General features: G+C 44.6%; 1 protein-coding gene across 3 annotated transcripts in view; it reads left to right on the forward strand.

Annotated features, from left to right (window-relative positions):
• Positions 1-16541, forward strand: part of XPO1 (exportin 1) — a 1770162-nt gene that overhangs the window by 1312630 nt on the left and 440991 nt on the right. For all 3 annotated transcript variants that reach the window (XM_044061196.1, XM_044061203.1, XM_044061211.1), the window contains exon 15: positions 4476-4639. In XM_044061196.1, coding sequence (XP_043917131.1) covers positions 4476-4639 — 164 coding nt within the window. The remainder of the gene's footprint in view (positions 1-4475; positions 4640-16541) is intronic.

Raw genomic sequence — 16541 nt, forward strand, 5'->3', positions numbered from 1 at the left:
TAGAAAAGATTTGTGTTCCTGGAACCATACTCAAGGGATGGGCACAGCAGCGCCCAATTTACCTCCGATTCTTCAATACTTAACTGAGATGCTTCACAGGGGCCTTTCCTTTTCCTCCATCAAAATTCATGCCTCAGCCATTTCAGCTCATTACAACACAGAACCACGGTGGTGCAGCGGTAGCATTGTTGCCTCGCAGCAAGAGGTTCTCCCGTTCAGTTCTCGGCTGGAGTGTGGGGCGTGCCTTCTGTGTGGAGTCTGCATGTCCTCCCCGCGGTTGGGTGGGCGTTCGAAAGACATGCGTAAATGGGCGTGACTTCATTGAACGTTAAACGTCGAACTGGCACCTCGGCGTTTGGGGAAATCTACTGCCAATCATTAGCGGACCGGAGTTCCGCTGTGGCGACCCCTAACCGAGAAAAGTCAAAAGACAAACAACACAGAACCACCCCTCTTCTCTCATCCACTGCTCAAGCAGTTCCTCAGAGGGGCCAAAAACTTAAGACCACCCAGTAGAGCCCCAACTCCAGCCTGGGACCTTAACTTTGTATTGGAAAAACTCACTCTACCTCCTTTTGAGCCAGCTGCAAGTGCAGAGTTAAAATTCCTTTCTTGGAAAACAGACTTCCTTTTAGCCATCACTTCAGCAAGAAGGGTGTCTGAATGACAGGCCCTTATGGCACTGGAACCTTTCATCATCTTTCATGCAGACAGGGTGTCCCTCAGGACCAATCCCTCTTTCATGCCCAAGGTGGTATCCAGTGTGGATCTTAATCAGTCCATTCATTTGCCAGCCTTCTTTTCTAACTCACAGAACAAAGGGGAGCATATACTGCACTCCTTAGATGTGCACAGGCAACTTAGATTTTTACTTGGACAGGACTAAACCTCTCAGGAAATCTGAACAGCTGCTGGTGGCATTTGCTGCAGGGGCAGGCGGAAAGCCCATTTCAAAGCAAACCATTTCTAAATGGATAGGCCATTCATTCATTTGTGCTGTAAGCACCATGGAAAACCTATCCCACAGGAGATAAGACCATATTCAACCAGGGCTGCATCTACCTCTACAGCCTTTCTCAGAGGTGTCCCTACCAGAGACATCCTAGAAGCTGCTACCTGGAGTTCTGTACATACTTTCACCAAGCATTACCGTTTGCCAATTTTCTCTAAATCCAGAGCTGGATTTGCCACTGCAATCTTGCAGGGCCTTATAGTTGGTCCTAATGCTATCTAATTTCCTCTTCCCATCCTTAGCTTTGGGAATCTATCCAAATGTGATGACTGCAACAGTGAAACACGAAGAACATAGTACAGCTGTGTACACTTGCCATAAATGTAGATGTTCAAGTCAGACCTCTCAACCAACTGGGGACACATTTCTACAGAATCGGGGACAAGTCAAGAAAAAGTCAGGGACACTTTTAAAATATTAGTGCTATTAACTTGAAACATTGATAGAATCAGTGCATATGAATTAATACACATTATCATTATTCATTAAGTGTAATTCAACACCTTTCTTCCTAATGTTACTAGTTTTAGGAGGGATTAAGAGGGACAGAGTTAAAATTTGAGTCAAAATCAGGGACAGTTGAGAGGTATGGTTCAAGTGTATTCACTGTTGCAGTCCTAGTTAACCTCCCTCCAGCCCCCTGACTCCTATTGGCTATACCTTTATTCTTGCTTTCTATGTTTAAAGCTTTTTGGTGTATTTGCTTTTTTGTTGGAGGTGTAACCTTGTATATATAATTGCTTCCCATTATGGGGGCACTTGACATCTGGGGCAAGAAAAACTGATATAATGGCGTCGGCTGCATGCTTTATACCCCTAACTACCTGAACGTCATGAAAGATGAGACAGCAACCAATGCAGGACCCAAGACTTTGATAATCAGGCCAACTGAGGGCTACTGCAAGCAGATAACCCAAATGTGATGACTGCAGCAGTGAATACACTCGAACATCTACATTTATGGTAAGTGTACATAACTGTACTTTTTATAAACTAGATTATAAATTTGGCTTAGGAGAAGTGTGTGTATGTGTGTGTGTGTAAAATGCCCCAGGTAGGTATAACTGTCTAAATTCTCCACCCATACCACCACCACTCATGAATCATGGAGTTTTTCAAGTGTCCAAAGCTTCCAGAATGTTTGACTCGTACATTTGGTCTGTTCCTCTTAAAATTTATTTTCTGGCAAATCAGTGAGAACTGAATTCACTAAATATTGATAACTATTTAAGTTTGTTTTCCTGTCTTTTAGGAAACTCATGGTAACACAAAACATTTTATTCTAACAACTTTTTAAGATAATACAAGCAGTATTTAAAATGTGTCCCTGCTGGTTTTGTGCCCTATGTCCCCCCCAATAAAGTTTGGCTTTTTCCAGATTTCTAAAGATGCATAGTTCTTCAGGAGGAGAGAAGTTTAGTGCTGCTTATACATAGTTTGTTTGTGTTAGTAGCACAACAGGTAGTATACATGCTTTTGATGCAGAAGGCTGTGGGTTATACTCACACAGTATGTAATGAGCATCTGTTGCACTACATATACCCTCCTACCAGCTCCTCTTTCTTGGCTACCCATGTTGAGTTGGGATGGGTTCCCTATTTACCCACTCTAAGGTCCCTTTTCTCAACCTTAGTTAGGTCCCCTATTGTCCTCCACCCCCATCCCCCCATTTCTTACACTGGGGACAGTGCTGAGCAGGTCATGCTCCTGGCTAACATCAAGGGAAGTTGGACTCCAGTCAAGGGGCAAGAAAGACCTGAGAAAATAGTGCTGATTTATGACCCTTTTTACCCTGACATTCTGACATTGGATGGGAGTCATCCACTGCACCTGGGGAAAGGGGCAAAATCTGTGACGTTTCTTGCCTTGGAAGCCTGCGAACAGCCCAAATACCAAAGATGATTTATATTATAAGAATGAAGACGCTTGTGCATCTCTCTTTACCACTATACTTAGCTGTTCCTCTGCGTATCTGTGGTTGTTGCTAGCTGTAGCTGTTGGTTTGCTGCAAGTCTGGTAATTTTGAAGTTTCATATTGCAAGTAATTTAGTGTGAAAAAAAATGATTGGGATAAAATGGTGCACTCCAGAAATTGTCATCTTACACTTTGGTGTACTGGCCTAATACATTAACATTCCCAAATGTGGTGTTGTACTAAGTTCTTAGTGGGGAAAAAGTAATACTTGATCTTAGACCTATCAAGGAAAGGCTTCTCTCTTAATCAGTTGATACTGTAATGTATCTTTTGATACCTTTTGCTTATAATGGATACTGTGCAGTGTTCTTCTGTATTGCCCTCTAAGGTGGTCATTCTGTCCTTGATAATTTATTTGCTGTCAGTGCATCTAATAGTTTTAGAAACTGTAGTCTTCCCTTCTCAGAGAAGCTGCTTCTTGCTTGTAAAGCCCTTTTGCTCAATTTTCTGGTTGTTTTGCAGTAGCAGCATATAAGGCCAACAATTTCAATAACACTACCTGATTGCAGTTTTCATACCTTCTGTGATGCATTTTGGCCCAATGCTGTAAACCTTTTAGTTGCATGTCAACTGATGGGTTCTGTCTGTTAATACCAAGCAAGATTTTCTGATAAAGTATTTCAGATTATAGTCTGGTGTCCAGATTACTGATGTCCCCTTCTTTCTGTAGTCAATAGGTGGACCGTAACAATTGACATGTTTGGGGAGGGAGGTCCCTTGTTTATCTCTGGCAGATGGAGTTGTTAACCCCCTTGTTTCTACTTAGTGTTGCTTGCTTGCTTGTGGTATGGAGTGGTGGACATCTTTATGTAGCTAATGCACTGTATTACAGCAGGTGTTGGTAAAGCACATGGAGTGCCAAGTTTCAGTTAGTGGAGAGGAAACACTGAGCTTTAGGGTTCATTCAAGAGTATCTTCTAGTAATCAGCTTACACAGTAAGAACGTGTGTGAGCAGATTAGACCTTGGATGGCTTTATCAAATCTGAAGTACTAGTATGCAATTGAGTAGTTTTTTTCGAGTCATATCTGCTACTTTTTATGAAGTCTACTGCAGTTTGACACTTGAAGAAAATATAGTGCTGGAATCTAGCCATCTGCTTGATTGCAGGAAATTGGTGCAGGTATGAAGAACCATAGTCACTTTCTGCAAAGTTAGCCCATGATGACTTCCAGTTTAGTGTTATCGATTACATTCTCTGTGTGTAACAAGACAGCTTGGAAGAATGCTTGGCACTGAACAGCCACGTCTAGTTCACTTTTAGATTGTCTGTGTAGAAGGGCAGTAACTGCATCTGCCGTTTTTACTGCCTATTTATACCTGCTGTTTGTGTTTGAGCATCTTTTATTTGTTGTATGTGTTTCATTAATGTTATTCCAGATGGTTGTGCCATTGGAGTTAAGCATATCCTGAAAGAGAAATGTGAAAGTTTTGCATAATTTTATGCATTCTTTTTATGGTTGTTGCTAACATAATTATTTCTCTCTAGAAACCCATGATGGTGTCCAAGATATGGCTTGTGATACATTCATCAAAATAGCTCAGAAATGTCGAAGACACTTTGTTCAGGTTCAAGTTGGAGAAGTAATGCCATTCATTGATGAAATTCTCAACAATATTAACACAATTATTTGTGATCTGCAACCACAGCAGGTAATGTGTATGAAATATAAATAAATAAAAAATTATATAAAATTGTAGTCCCTGACTAGTTTTCAAGGGAGTTTTTGTATTTTCCAATGTGTAGGCAGCAGTGTTGGACAGATCTCCATTTTGTGGAGGTCTTCCTCTTTATGCGCAGTTTATATGTTGAATGAGGCATAACTTAAGAAGGGTGGATTTCTCACATCTCCATTGTCCTTTATCAAAGTTTGGTTAACTGTCTCATTAGGGTACAGCTGCAGGTTGTTAGCTCTTCAGCATTTATTAACCTTCCAACCGTCTTACATTCCATTAGAACAATACAGATTGGCAGGACTAGGACAGGCCCAGGCGAATGGAAATTGAATGTGGAGTTCTTCCAGGCAGTGATAGTTGTTGGGAACACCTCAAATAGCTCTGTTCACCTCCATTCAACATAGCTAACTAAATTTTCTTCCAGGGCTCCTTGCCAGCAAGCCCGGAAAACAGAGACATTTTCATTCCCTTGAAAGGGAATATTCCTTTATGCGTTTCCACCCTTGCCACTGATATCTTGGGTAACTCTGAAGATTCAAAGGGATTTCACAAAATAATTGTTTTGATGACCCTCTCTTTGGCCCAGGCAACACTGGATGTCCTTCTATTCCTATGCTGCAGTATTCTAGGTGTGGGATTTCCTGCCCTCAGGCGACTCGTACGTCGGCTCCTATATAAAAGCTTCAGCTTGGCTGTTGCAGTGTGCATGGGACATCACACGTAGGGCCATAAACCAGGGGCCTTAAATGTGATGTCTACATGCACAATCCCCAGAACTTTTCAGACGACATTCGCATCGTATGATCGCCTCTTCACAGACGTCGCATCTTAAAGATAAGTAACCCATTGGATTTCTGATTTTCTTATTTTTGAAGATTATTGTCATTGTTTAGCTGATGTCAGGGAAAAAAGGAAAGTGCCAATGCAGGCGCCGGATACCCCATAAAGACGCCCATCACAGATGTGTTTTTTGCCTAGGTCGGGAGCATGGTCACTCCTCCTGCGCTATTTGTCAATCATTTTTGCCTAAGACCTTGCACAGCCATCTAGCCGCGTTAAACCTCTACTTGGAGAACCAATGCCTTAAGCGGTTAGTCCTTCGGATGGATCCTGAATCGGAGGCCACACCCGAACCTTCGTGCACGAAGGCCAAGGTTTCTAAGACTTCTTCGGCTGCCACTCCGCTTCCTGACACACCGCCAACTAATGATCTAGGGGTTGAGGCATGCTCGACTGATCCGTCGACTGCAGCGACATCCCTCGAGGAAGCCGTTTCGCAGCCGATGACGGGCACGTCCTCGGAGCTTATCCAGACATCAGCTGTCGATGTCAAGGTGGAACCAGTTTTGGTGGTACCTCCTGCAAGGATCCAGACTTTGGATGTGCTACTGTCCAAACCAAGCACCAGGCCACTCTCTACTTCCTCCCTGGCCAAAAAAAGAAGCAGAAAACTAAACATACCTCCACCTCTTCAGAAGTGCCTAGCTCTAGCCATTGCCTTCTGCACAACTCTGGGTATACAGATTTACCCTTATCTGGATGACATCCTGATATTGGCAGAGTCCAGGGATGCTCTATTGAAGCATCTACATTTCACCATGTCCCTTCTGCAGAACCTAGGATTCACAATCAACCTCCCCAAATCTTCTCTGACCCCAAGCCAGGACAAGATTTTCCTAAGCTACAGAATCTTAATGGCAGCGACCATCCCCATGCTACCACTGGCAAGAATGCACATGCGCAAGCTGCAGTGGTTCCTGAAGAATACCTGGTCCCAACACCTACATCCCCTAGAGCAGGCCATCCCCCTCCTTCCCTGTCTGAAAACAGAAATCAGCTGGTGGATCCAGTAAGTGCAACTGAACCCAGGGGCTCCCACTACAACCCCCCACCCCAACCCAAGTCATGCATACAGATGCTTCAGATTCAGGTTGGGGAGCAATTCTGGCCTCTTACAGGATTCAAGAAAAGTGGTTTCCCTCTCTTCAGGCCAAGCACATTAGTATCAGGGAAATGGCAGCAGTCATCTTAGCTCTAAAGCCCTCCACCCCCCCTTCTGGTTCCAGGGGTGCTCCAGATTGTCACTGACAACTCCACGGTGATGTGGTACCTCAACAAGCAGGGAGGAACAAAGGCCTATCAGCTGTGCAGACTAGCCCTGCTGATATGGGACTTAGCCTCTTGTCTCAATGTAATCCTGCAGACTGTCTACATACCCTCACAGGACAACCACCAAGCAGATCTCTTGAGCAGGACCTCCTCACCTCAGCACAAATGGATGCTGAACAGGGAGGTCTTCTTAGACATAGTCCACCAGTGGGGTGCTCCATAAATAGACCTGTTTGCCTCCCCCCAGAACAGGCAACTGCAGAACTTCTGCTCAAAAACCCACTCCCCTCTAGCATGGAGAGTGGACGGTTTCAGCATCTCTTGGGAGGGGAAGTTCCTTTATGCCTCCCCCCCCATTCCCTCTGATTCAGAAAGTCCTCTTGAAAATTTAGAAGGACAAACCAAAAATATTGTTATTGACTCCCTACTGGCCAAGGCAGCACTGGTTCCCCCTACTTCACAAACTAGCCAAGGGCAATCACTTCAAATTACCCTACAAGGTGGACCTACTGACACAAGACAAAGGAACTCTCCTACACCCACACTTACAGATGTTCTCTGACTCTGGGTGATAAAACATTTGATCCCTTTCAGACACCACTACTCAAAGGACATGCTTTCAGTCCTAAGGGTGGCAAGGAAACCTACCACCAGAAAATCTTACCTGGCTAAGTGGGGAAGATTTGCAAAATGGTGTCCGCACAAGGGAAGGGACCCTAGCTCCGCGGAGGTTCCCCTAGTTCTAAACTACCTGTGTCAATTGATAAAAAGTGGACTTTCTTATTCTTCTGTAAAAGTACACCTCTCTGCCATATCAACCTGCCTGCCCATGGAACCCCCCTTGTTTGCCAGGCTCGACGTAAAGCTCTTCCTTAAAGGGGTCTTGCACATGAGACCATCTAGGAAAGCTGTCCTCCCACCTTGGGACCTTAACTACATCTTAGAGAAATTAACCCAACATCCCTTTGAACCGGTTGGGCCTTCTTCCTTACAAATGTGTACATGGAAGACCGTTCTACTGGTGGCTATCACTTCAGCCAGAAGAGTGTCAGAATTGCAGGCCTTAATGGCCTGTTCCCCCTACACCCTCTTCCATAAAGACAGAGTGTCGCTGCGAACCAACCCTTCCTTTATGCCTAAGGTGATCAATGACCTCTCGCTTAACCAAGCCATTCATCTACCCACCTTTTTCCCCCCTCACCCACTAACAAAGGGGAGAGGATACTGCACTCCCTGGACGTGCACAGACAACCTAGGTTTTACCTGGACAAGACCAGACCATCAGAAAAAACTAACCAGCTCTGTCTCCTTCCACGCCAGAGCCCTGGGCAAGGCAGTCTTCAAGCAAACCATGGCATGCTGGATCAGGAAAACTATTTGCTTCTGCTACTCCCACTATGGAAAGGAACCCCCAGGAGGAATCAAGGCCCATTCCACTAGAACTGTGGCCACCTCAAGGGCCTTCATGAAGGGCCTAGACACAGCATCCATTTTGGAAGCAACCACTTGGGCCACTATCCACACCTTCACCAAGCATTACAAATTGGACTAAGTTTCCAGAGCTAGAACAGGATTCACCAGGGCAGTCCTGCAGGGTCTTGTAGAACCCTCTTCATCTACCTCCACCCTCTCATCCGCATAAGTTGTGGTACGCTCCCACACCTAGAATACTGCAACATAGGAATAGAAGGACATAGAATGTTGTGTAAAATCTTACCATAACCATAGATGTCCTTGCAGTATTTCTTCCCGCCCCCAGTCCCCCCAGGACTTGTTCCTTACCTGTACTATCTCCATTGCAGTCGGACTCCAAGTCACACACCTGGAAACAACTGGCATTTCTCCTGCTGGGCCTTGTTCTCTGCCTGCTGGCCTTCATGTTCTGAGGATTGTGCGTGCAGACATCACATTTAAGGTCCCTGGTTTATAGCCCTACGTGTGACGTCCCACACACACTGCAACAGCCAAGCTGAAGCTTTTGTATAGTGCCGACGTACGAGTCGCCTGAGGGCAGGAAATCCCACACCTAGAATACTGCAACATGGAAGAGAAGGACATCTGTGGTTATGGTAAGATTTTACACAACTATTCTTTCTCCCTTATAAAACTGGTCAAGGATATTTACTGTACACTTGCTTGCAGGCTGATTCTACTCATACAAGGCAGGGAGTTTTGATACACCCCAGCGATTAACTTCAATTGACTGCCTGGATGATTCAATTTGGATACCATTTAGGCACTTATTTCACAAGGAATGCAGCAGGTACTAAAGGAGGCATCAAAGCTTGCTACAAAAAAAAAAAAATTCTCTGATGGTTAGTCGATGCAATTTTATAGTGTATGACTAACCAGTAACCAGGGGCCCATCTGGGATTTTGTACCACTGGTTCTCGAAAATTTTTGAGAGTTACTTTCCTCTGACCTCTGTTTATATTGTATAAAGATGTTCTTCGTGTTTCACTGTTGCAGTCATTACATTTGGATAATCCTGCTGGCAGGTTGCCCTCAGTCGGCCTGAATTCCAAAGTCTTGGGTCCTGCGTCGGCTTTCATATCCCCTTCCCTGACGTCAGGGGTATAAAAGAAGAAGCCGACGCCATTTTCTTCAGTCTTTCTTGCCGCGCGGTGCCCGAAGCAGAAGCAGTTTGCAAGTGCCGGTCGGCCAACTCCTGAGATTTTCGAGTTCGAATTTCAGATCCGAAGTCTTCTATAAAGTTAAGTACCCTGTTGGGGAAACTTTTTTCTTGCTCCATAACCGATGTCAGAAAAAGTTACTTTATAATACTTCATAAGGACTTTAATTCTTACTGTATTCCTTGCCTAGGCCCTGATCATAACTTTCTGGGTTGTCGGTTTTGTGCTAGATTTAGCCAACGCACTATTAAGCGTTGGTATGATTTTTCTTTAAACTATTTTGGTCGCAGGTTTAATTATCCAGAAATGTCGTCGGAAAGCCATCCGACTACCAGAGTTCACAAAAAAACGCAAAGAAAAAAAGACAGCCGAGGCCCAAAACAGACGACAAAGCTTCTCCTAAGCCAGTCGCCGGTTCTCAGTGAGGCACTTTCGCAGCCCCTGATGACCGCTACTTTAGAGTCACAGGCTGCTACCGACTCCCACGTGGAGTCGGCCATGCCGCTGGATACTCAAGGTATTGGAGCCTCGGACGCTAATCCTTCAGATGAGTCCGGAGCCGCTGAGCAGGCACCGGCTTCTGAGGGTGTATTCAGACCCAAACATCTGTACATTAAACCGACTTCAAAGGCAAAGAAGCAAACTCAAGAGCCACGTGGACAGGCCTCCATGCCCAATAAACAGATGCTCAAAATGGCCGAAGACTTGATTACCTTGATCAGGGGTTCCCATCCCCCTCCTGATAAGAGGCCTAGGCAAGAGATTGACTATGCATCTTCAGATCAGGTTTCCATTTCTTCTGATTCCTCTTCTGATCAGGAATATTCTTTTCCACACTATGAGGATTCTGATGCTGAAGAATCCATACCTTCAGCTTCTCCTCCTGAGGGCTATTCTTTTGGGGAAACCTTACATACCATGAGGGAGCATTTCCACTGGGAGAGCCAAGATTTTTCAGAATCTAAAAAGAGGCTCAGGGATTTCCTGTTACTACCTCAGCACAAGCCACTAGCCATCCCTCCTCTGTTAGACATTGTAGATGATGCGTTTTCGGAGTCTAGCCTTACCCCTGACTCTCCTTACTCTAGCTCCTGTTAAGCCTGACAGAAATTACAGGGTTCCTGACTCACATGAATTCCTTTTTAAAAACCCTGCTGCAGACCCAGAAACTATTTCTCAGGGTCCCAAGGGAGTTAAGGCTTCTGCTGCAAAAAAACCTACCCCTTCAGACAGGGATTCTAGGGCACTGGATAGATGGGGAAAAAAGGTTTACACATCTGCTACCTTGGCTATAAGGGCCTTAAACTGTCAGTTTCATATGCTCAAATATCAGCAGCATGTCATGGCATTGCTTAAACAGAAAATGTTGTTAAACTCTGAATGTGCAGAAAACAAGGAAATGCAGGATATATTGCATGCAGCTGAACAAGTTGGAAAGCATACTTTGCAATGTGGTTTTAATTCTTTAGAGGCCTCCTGCAGGGCCGCAGTTACAGGTTCTGTAATTAGAAGGCATGCTTGGTTAAAGGAACAAAATCTGCCTGATCATTTTAAAGTTAAATTATAAGATGCACCTTTACAGCATGATACTTTCTTTGGTGTTAAGGCAGAAGAGGTGTTAAAGAAAATGGAGGACAAGGCTAAATCTATGCAAACGGTCAAAGATTTCTTACAAGTACAGCCACCTAGGTTTAGTAGACACTGGCCAACAAAGAATTGGTCCTTTCCTGTGTCAGACCTCAAAGGAGCAGAACCAGACGCCCTAGAGGCAGATCCCAGGCGCAAGGTTCATACAGGTCAAAGCAATGGGGTCCTTCTATCTCCAAGAGTGGAGAAGACAAATCACAACCTTACAGGAAACAGTCCTAATGACTTCCCCCTGCCTGCACCAAGCACTTATTTTCTGGCAGCACCCTTAGGGGGAAAATTAGCACTTTTTTCTCAAAATTGGCACATTATAACCCAGGACAAGTGGGTTCTAAATATCATGTCACAAGGCTACAAGTTCCATTTCCATACCCTGCCAAAGGCAAATGGCTAGCAAGATCTGCCAAAAAGTCAATGGGCAGAGGCACAAAATCAAGTCTCATCCCTCATGGACATGAGGGCCATTCAACAAGTGCCAGAGCAAGAGCGGGGACAAGGATTTTACTCGACTGTTCTTGGTACCCAGAAAGGACAAGGCCTGGGGGCCAATACTGGACCTATCGATTCTGAACACATTCCTGGATATACCAAAATTCAAAATGTTGACTTTGCAGCAGCTTCTGCCCATGCTGGGCAAGAACGCTTGGCTTGTAACTTTAGACCTAAAAGAGGCATACCTGCATGTCCCAGTCAGACAAATATGCAGAAGATACATCAAATGCAAGGCTGGCTCAATGCATTACCAATTCTCTGCACTGCCCTTTGGCTTATCTACTGCACCCAGGGTCTTTACAGAGTGCCTGGCACCAGTAATTGCATTCTGCAGACAAAGAGGAATACAAATACATCCTTACTTGGACGACTGTCTAATTCAAGCAGAGAACAAGGACATCCTTCTACAGCACCTGGCATTTGTGAAAAAACTTCTACCATGCCTAGGGTACACAGTCAACGAAAAGAAATCAAAACTAGTACCCTCTCAAGAGATAATATTCCTGGGTGCAAGCTTAAATACAACTGCCCAGATGGCTTATCTCACGCCAGACAAACAAAGACAACTGACTACCTATTTTAAAATGTTAGCAACAAAGGCCCAGTTATCTGCAAGAAAATTTCTGCAGGTATTGGGCTTCATGGCATCCTGCATCCTACTAATTCCATATGCAAGACTGCATATGAGGAAACTTCAGTGGTACCTAAAAAGTGTTTGGACTCAACATTGCCACAGCCTGGAAACTATAATTACTCTCATTCTCTGCCTGCAACAGGAGTTTCGATGCTGGGCAAAGGCTTGTCAGCAAAACAAGGGACAGCCGTTCACATTACCCCCTGCCAGGCAGACACTAACAAGGGATGCATCAGATTTTGCCTCTGGGCCCCACATGGCAAGAACATGCATTCAGGGAACATGGACCTCAAACCAAATGCATCTACATATCAATCAAAAAGAGATGCTAGCTGTTCAAAATGCCCTGACAGCCTTCAAGGATCTACTTCACCCAGGACAACTACTGATAAAGACAGACAACACCACGGTCATGTGGTATATAAACAAGCAGGGGGGCACACATTCTTACCCCCTTCGCATGACTAGCCATGACTTTGTGGGACATAGCATTGACTTACCAAGTACAGGCACAATTCCTGCCAGGAAGGAAAAATACTCTGGCAGACGATCTAAGCAGAAACCTCATGGATCCCCACGAGTGGCAGCTGGATCCACAAGTCTTCAGCATGATAACAAGTAAATGGGGATGCCCGGACATAGATCTATTTGCCTCCCCTCACAACTAGCAACTAAAGAGATTCTGCACAAGGATTTATCACGGACAAGTATGGAAAGTGGATGCCCTATCCTTCAGCTGGAATAAAACATCAGTATATGCCTTTCCCCCTCTGCCTCTCCTCCCCAAGGTACTCCTAAAGGTCAGACAAGAGAAGCCAAAGATGATACTGATTGCACCAGACTGGCCCCGCCAGCACTGGTACCCAATATTAAGCAGCTTGTCTCAATGCCCAGCTTGGACCTTACCTCAAATACCGCATCTACTGTCCCAGCAAAACGATCAGATCCTGCACAGCCAGCTCAGGACTTTAAACCTGGCAGCATGGCGGATAATGTAGTCATACAAAACACACCTCTCAGCAAAGCTATGATGGATGTCATTTTGGAAGCCAGAAGGCCTAGTACTAGAAAATCTTATGCTGGAAAATGGAAGAGATTCTGTGCTTGGAACCAGGCACAAGGAACAGATACAGCTGTGCCAGATATTCATCAAATTTTACAACACTTAACTGAGATGCTGGACAAAGGCCTATTTTTCTCATCTATTAAAATTTATGCCTCTGCCATTTCGGCCAATGGAGAGCCACCAATTTTTTCTCATCCCTTATTAAAACAGTACCTCAGAGGAGCCAAAAATGTAAGGCCTCCAAGGAGATCATCAGTGCCTGCATGGGACCTCAACTATGTCTTGGAAAAACTCACCCTACCTCCTTTTGAGCCAGCTGCTACTGCTGACGTAAAGTTTTTATCTTGGGGAAATAGCTCTGCTCCTAGCAATAACTTCTGCAAGACGAGTTTCAGAGCTACAGGCACTCATGGCTGTGGAACCTTTTATCATTTTTTATCCGGACAGGGTCTCCCTTAGGACAAACGCAACATTTATGCCTAAAGTGGTGTCCAGTGTGGCTCTTAACCAAACCATTCATCTGCCAACTTTTTTATCCAAATCCACAGAACAAGGGGGAAAGAATTCTGCATTCTTTGGACGTACACAGACAGCTTAGATTCTACTTACAGAACCAAAGTTTTCAGAAAGACAGAGCAATTACTAGTGGCATATGCTGCAGGATCACAAGGAAAGGCTATCTCAAAGCAGACCATTTCAAAGTGGATAGGCCACTGCATTCGTTTCTGCTACTTATACCATAGCAAAGCCAGTGCCTAAGGGCATTAGGCCACATTTCACCAGAGCCGCAGCCACTTCAGCAGCCTTTCTCAGGGGAGTACCAACCAAGGACATTTTAGAGGCAGCTACTTGGAGTTCATTGCACACCTTTACAAAACACTATCATCTGCCACTCTACTCTAAATCCAGGGCAGGCTTTGCCACTGCAGTTCTGCAGGGTCTCATAGCCGCTCCTAATGCTGTTTAGCTCCAGCCTCACCACCATAGCTTTGGGAATCTACCCAAATGTAATGACTGCAACAGTGAAACATGAAGAACATAGTACAGTTGTGTACACTTACCATAAATGTAGATGTTCAAGTGTATTCACTGTTGCAGTCCAGGTTACCCACCCGCCATCCCCCCTTTTCTTCTGATGGAACCTATCTTTCCTTCTCTGATTTATACAACCTATGTGGTGTATTTGCTTGTGGATGAAGGTAAAGTTTATATTGCTGCATGTAATTTTATATATAGATATAAATTTTGGCTACCCTTTTAGGGGGCACCTGACATCTGGGGCAAGAATAACTAAAGAAAATGGCGTCGGCTGCTTCTTTTATACCCCTGACTACCTGACGTCAGGGAAGGGGAGACGACGCAGGATCCATGACTTTGGAATTCAGGCCGACTGAGGGCAACCTGCCAGCAGGATTACCCAAATGTTATGACTGCAACAGTGAATACACTCGAACATCTACATTTATGGTAAGTGTACACAACTGTAATGTTCATCCTGTGGCCATTTTAGCATGTCTGCCCATTGATTCTTTGTTTGTTGTGAAACAGTCTCTGAAAGGAGTTTTACACCTGAGATGTTCTCGTAAACAGGTAGTTCCTCCTTGGGATCTCAACTTTGTGCTGGAGAAATTGATTTATGTCACCTTTGAACCTGCCCATCAAGCTGATACAAGGCTCTTGACTTGGAAAACTGTACTCCTCATTGACATCTGCAAGAAGACTAAATGAGTTGCAAGATCTCACGGTGGGTGGCCCTATCTGATTTTTCCATAAGTACAGTCTCTTTAAGAACAAACCCCTCATTTGTGTCCAGAGTGGTTTCGGATGTAACTTTGAGTCAAGCCATCAATCTCCCTGCTTTATACCCCAAACCTAAAAAACAGGAAGAAAGGATTCTGTGTCCTCTGGATGTGCATAAGAAGCCCGGGCACTATCTTGGCAAAAGTAAGCCCTTTAGAAAAGCTGAACAGGTATTTATTATCCTGCGATAAAAAAAGGATACCTTATATCTAAACAGATAATTTCCAGGTGACTGTCCCCAGCTGTTGCTTTTTTTTTTTGTTCTCACCGTGGCAAATCCGTTTTAGACAGTGTCAAGTCACATTCTACTAGAGCCTTGTCTTCGATGGCATACTGGAAAGGAGTGGACTCTAAAAGTATTTTGGAGATAGCTACATATCCCTGTGTACATACTTTTACAAAACATTGCAAACTGGATTCCTGTTTGGAGGTCCAAGTATAGCTTTGCTAGGACACATCTCCAGGTGGCCATGAATCCATATCCTTCTGTCAGATTGTATAGTCTATAAATCAACCCATATAGCATAAAAGCTACTCCAGTAGTGAAAGTGATGAACATAGTACAGTTTTCTAAGTTGTACTTATCCATAAAAGATGTTTGAATTCCTCACTGCTGCAGTAGCCACACCTACCATCCATCCCCTACTCTTGTATATAGGTGTGGTTGGGGGGGTGTGTGTATGGGGAGTACGGTTTGGTACCTGCAGACTGCAAGTTTTTATTCAGACCACCCTCAGCTGGCCTGTCCATTGTCACTGTGTCTTCAGAAAAATCCTCAAGGCTTCTTCCCTCAACCACCCTGCAACCTTCTGACAAGGACAGCAGGCATCTAGAGAGACTTGGCAAGAAAGTTTATATGTCCACCACCCTTGCATTTAGGGCAACCAACTATTAAACCCACATGACAAAGTACTCATTAGAGCTCTTGTCATAGTTATCCTAAATTATTTCTGACCTGCTTGAATTTAAGAATAAATTTCTAGCTACATCCCTGCTGGCTGCAACCTCTCAGGTCACCAGGCACTCAGTTAAATGTAGCTATGATACTGCAGGGCTTCCTCTAGGGCAGCTGCCTCAGAATCTGTCTTTAGGAGATTTGCTTGGCTAAGACTACACCCCTTGCCAGAGGATATCAAATCCAAATTGATGGATGCTCCCTTGGACAATGAAGCCCTGTTTAGCACTGTGGCTGCTGACCTTTCAAAACGTTGCAGGAGAAGGGTAAGGAGATGAGACGTAAAATGCCTCATGGTTTCCGCTGACCCAAATTTCCAAAGAAATTACCATTATAAGACCGCTTTTGTCAGGAGGTAATCCAGGCCAGCTCAACCTAAGACTGAGAGATCTGGAAAGAGGCAACAGTCACCACAAATTACTCCACAGAGTAGACCTACTCTCACAGCACAGGGGAACCCTTATTTACCCCCAGTTGTCAACTGTGCATATGATGCTATGGGTGATGTGCCTTGATTCCATACAGATACCTTTCTCCAGAGG

This window comes from Protopterus annectens, chromosome 1.part0, assembly GCF_019279795.1.
Source record: "Protopterus annectens isolate FY-2018-M chromosome 1.part0, PAN1.0, whole genome shotgun sequence".
NCBI classification, from domain to species: domain Eukaryota; kingdom Metazoa; phylum Chordata; order Ceratodontiformes; family Protopteridae; genus Protopterus; species Protopterus annectens.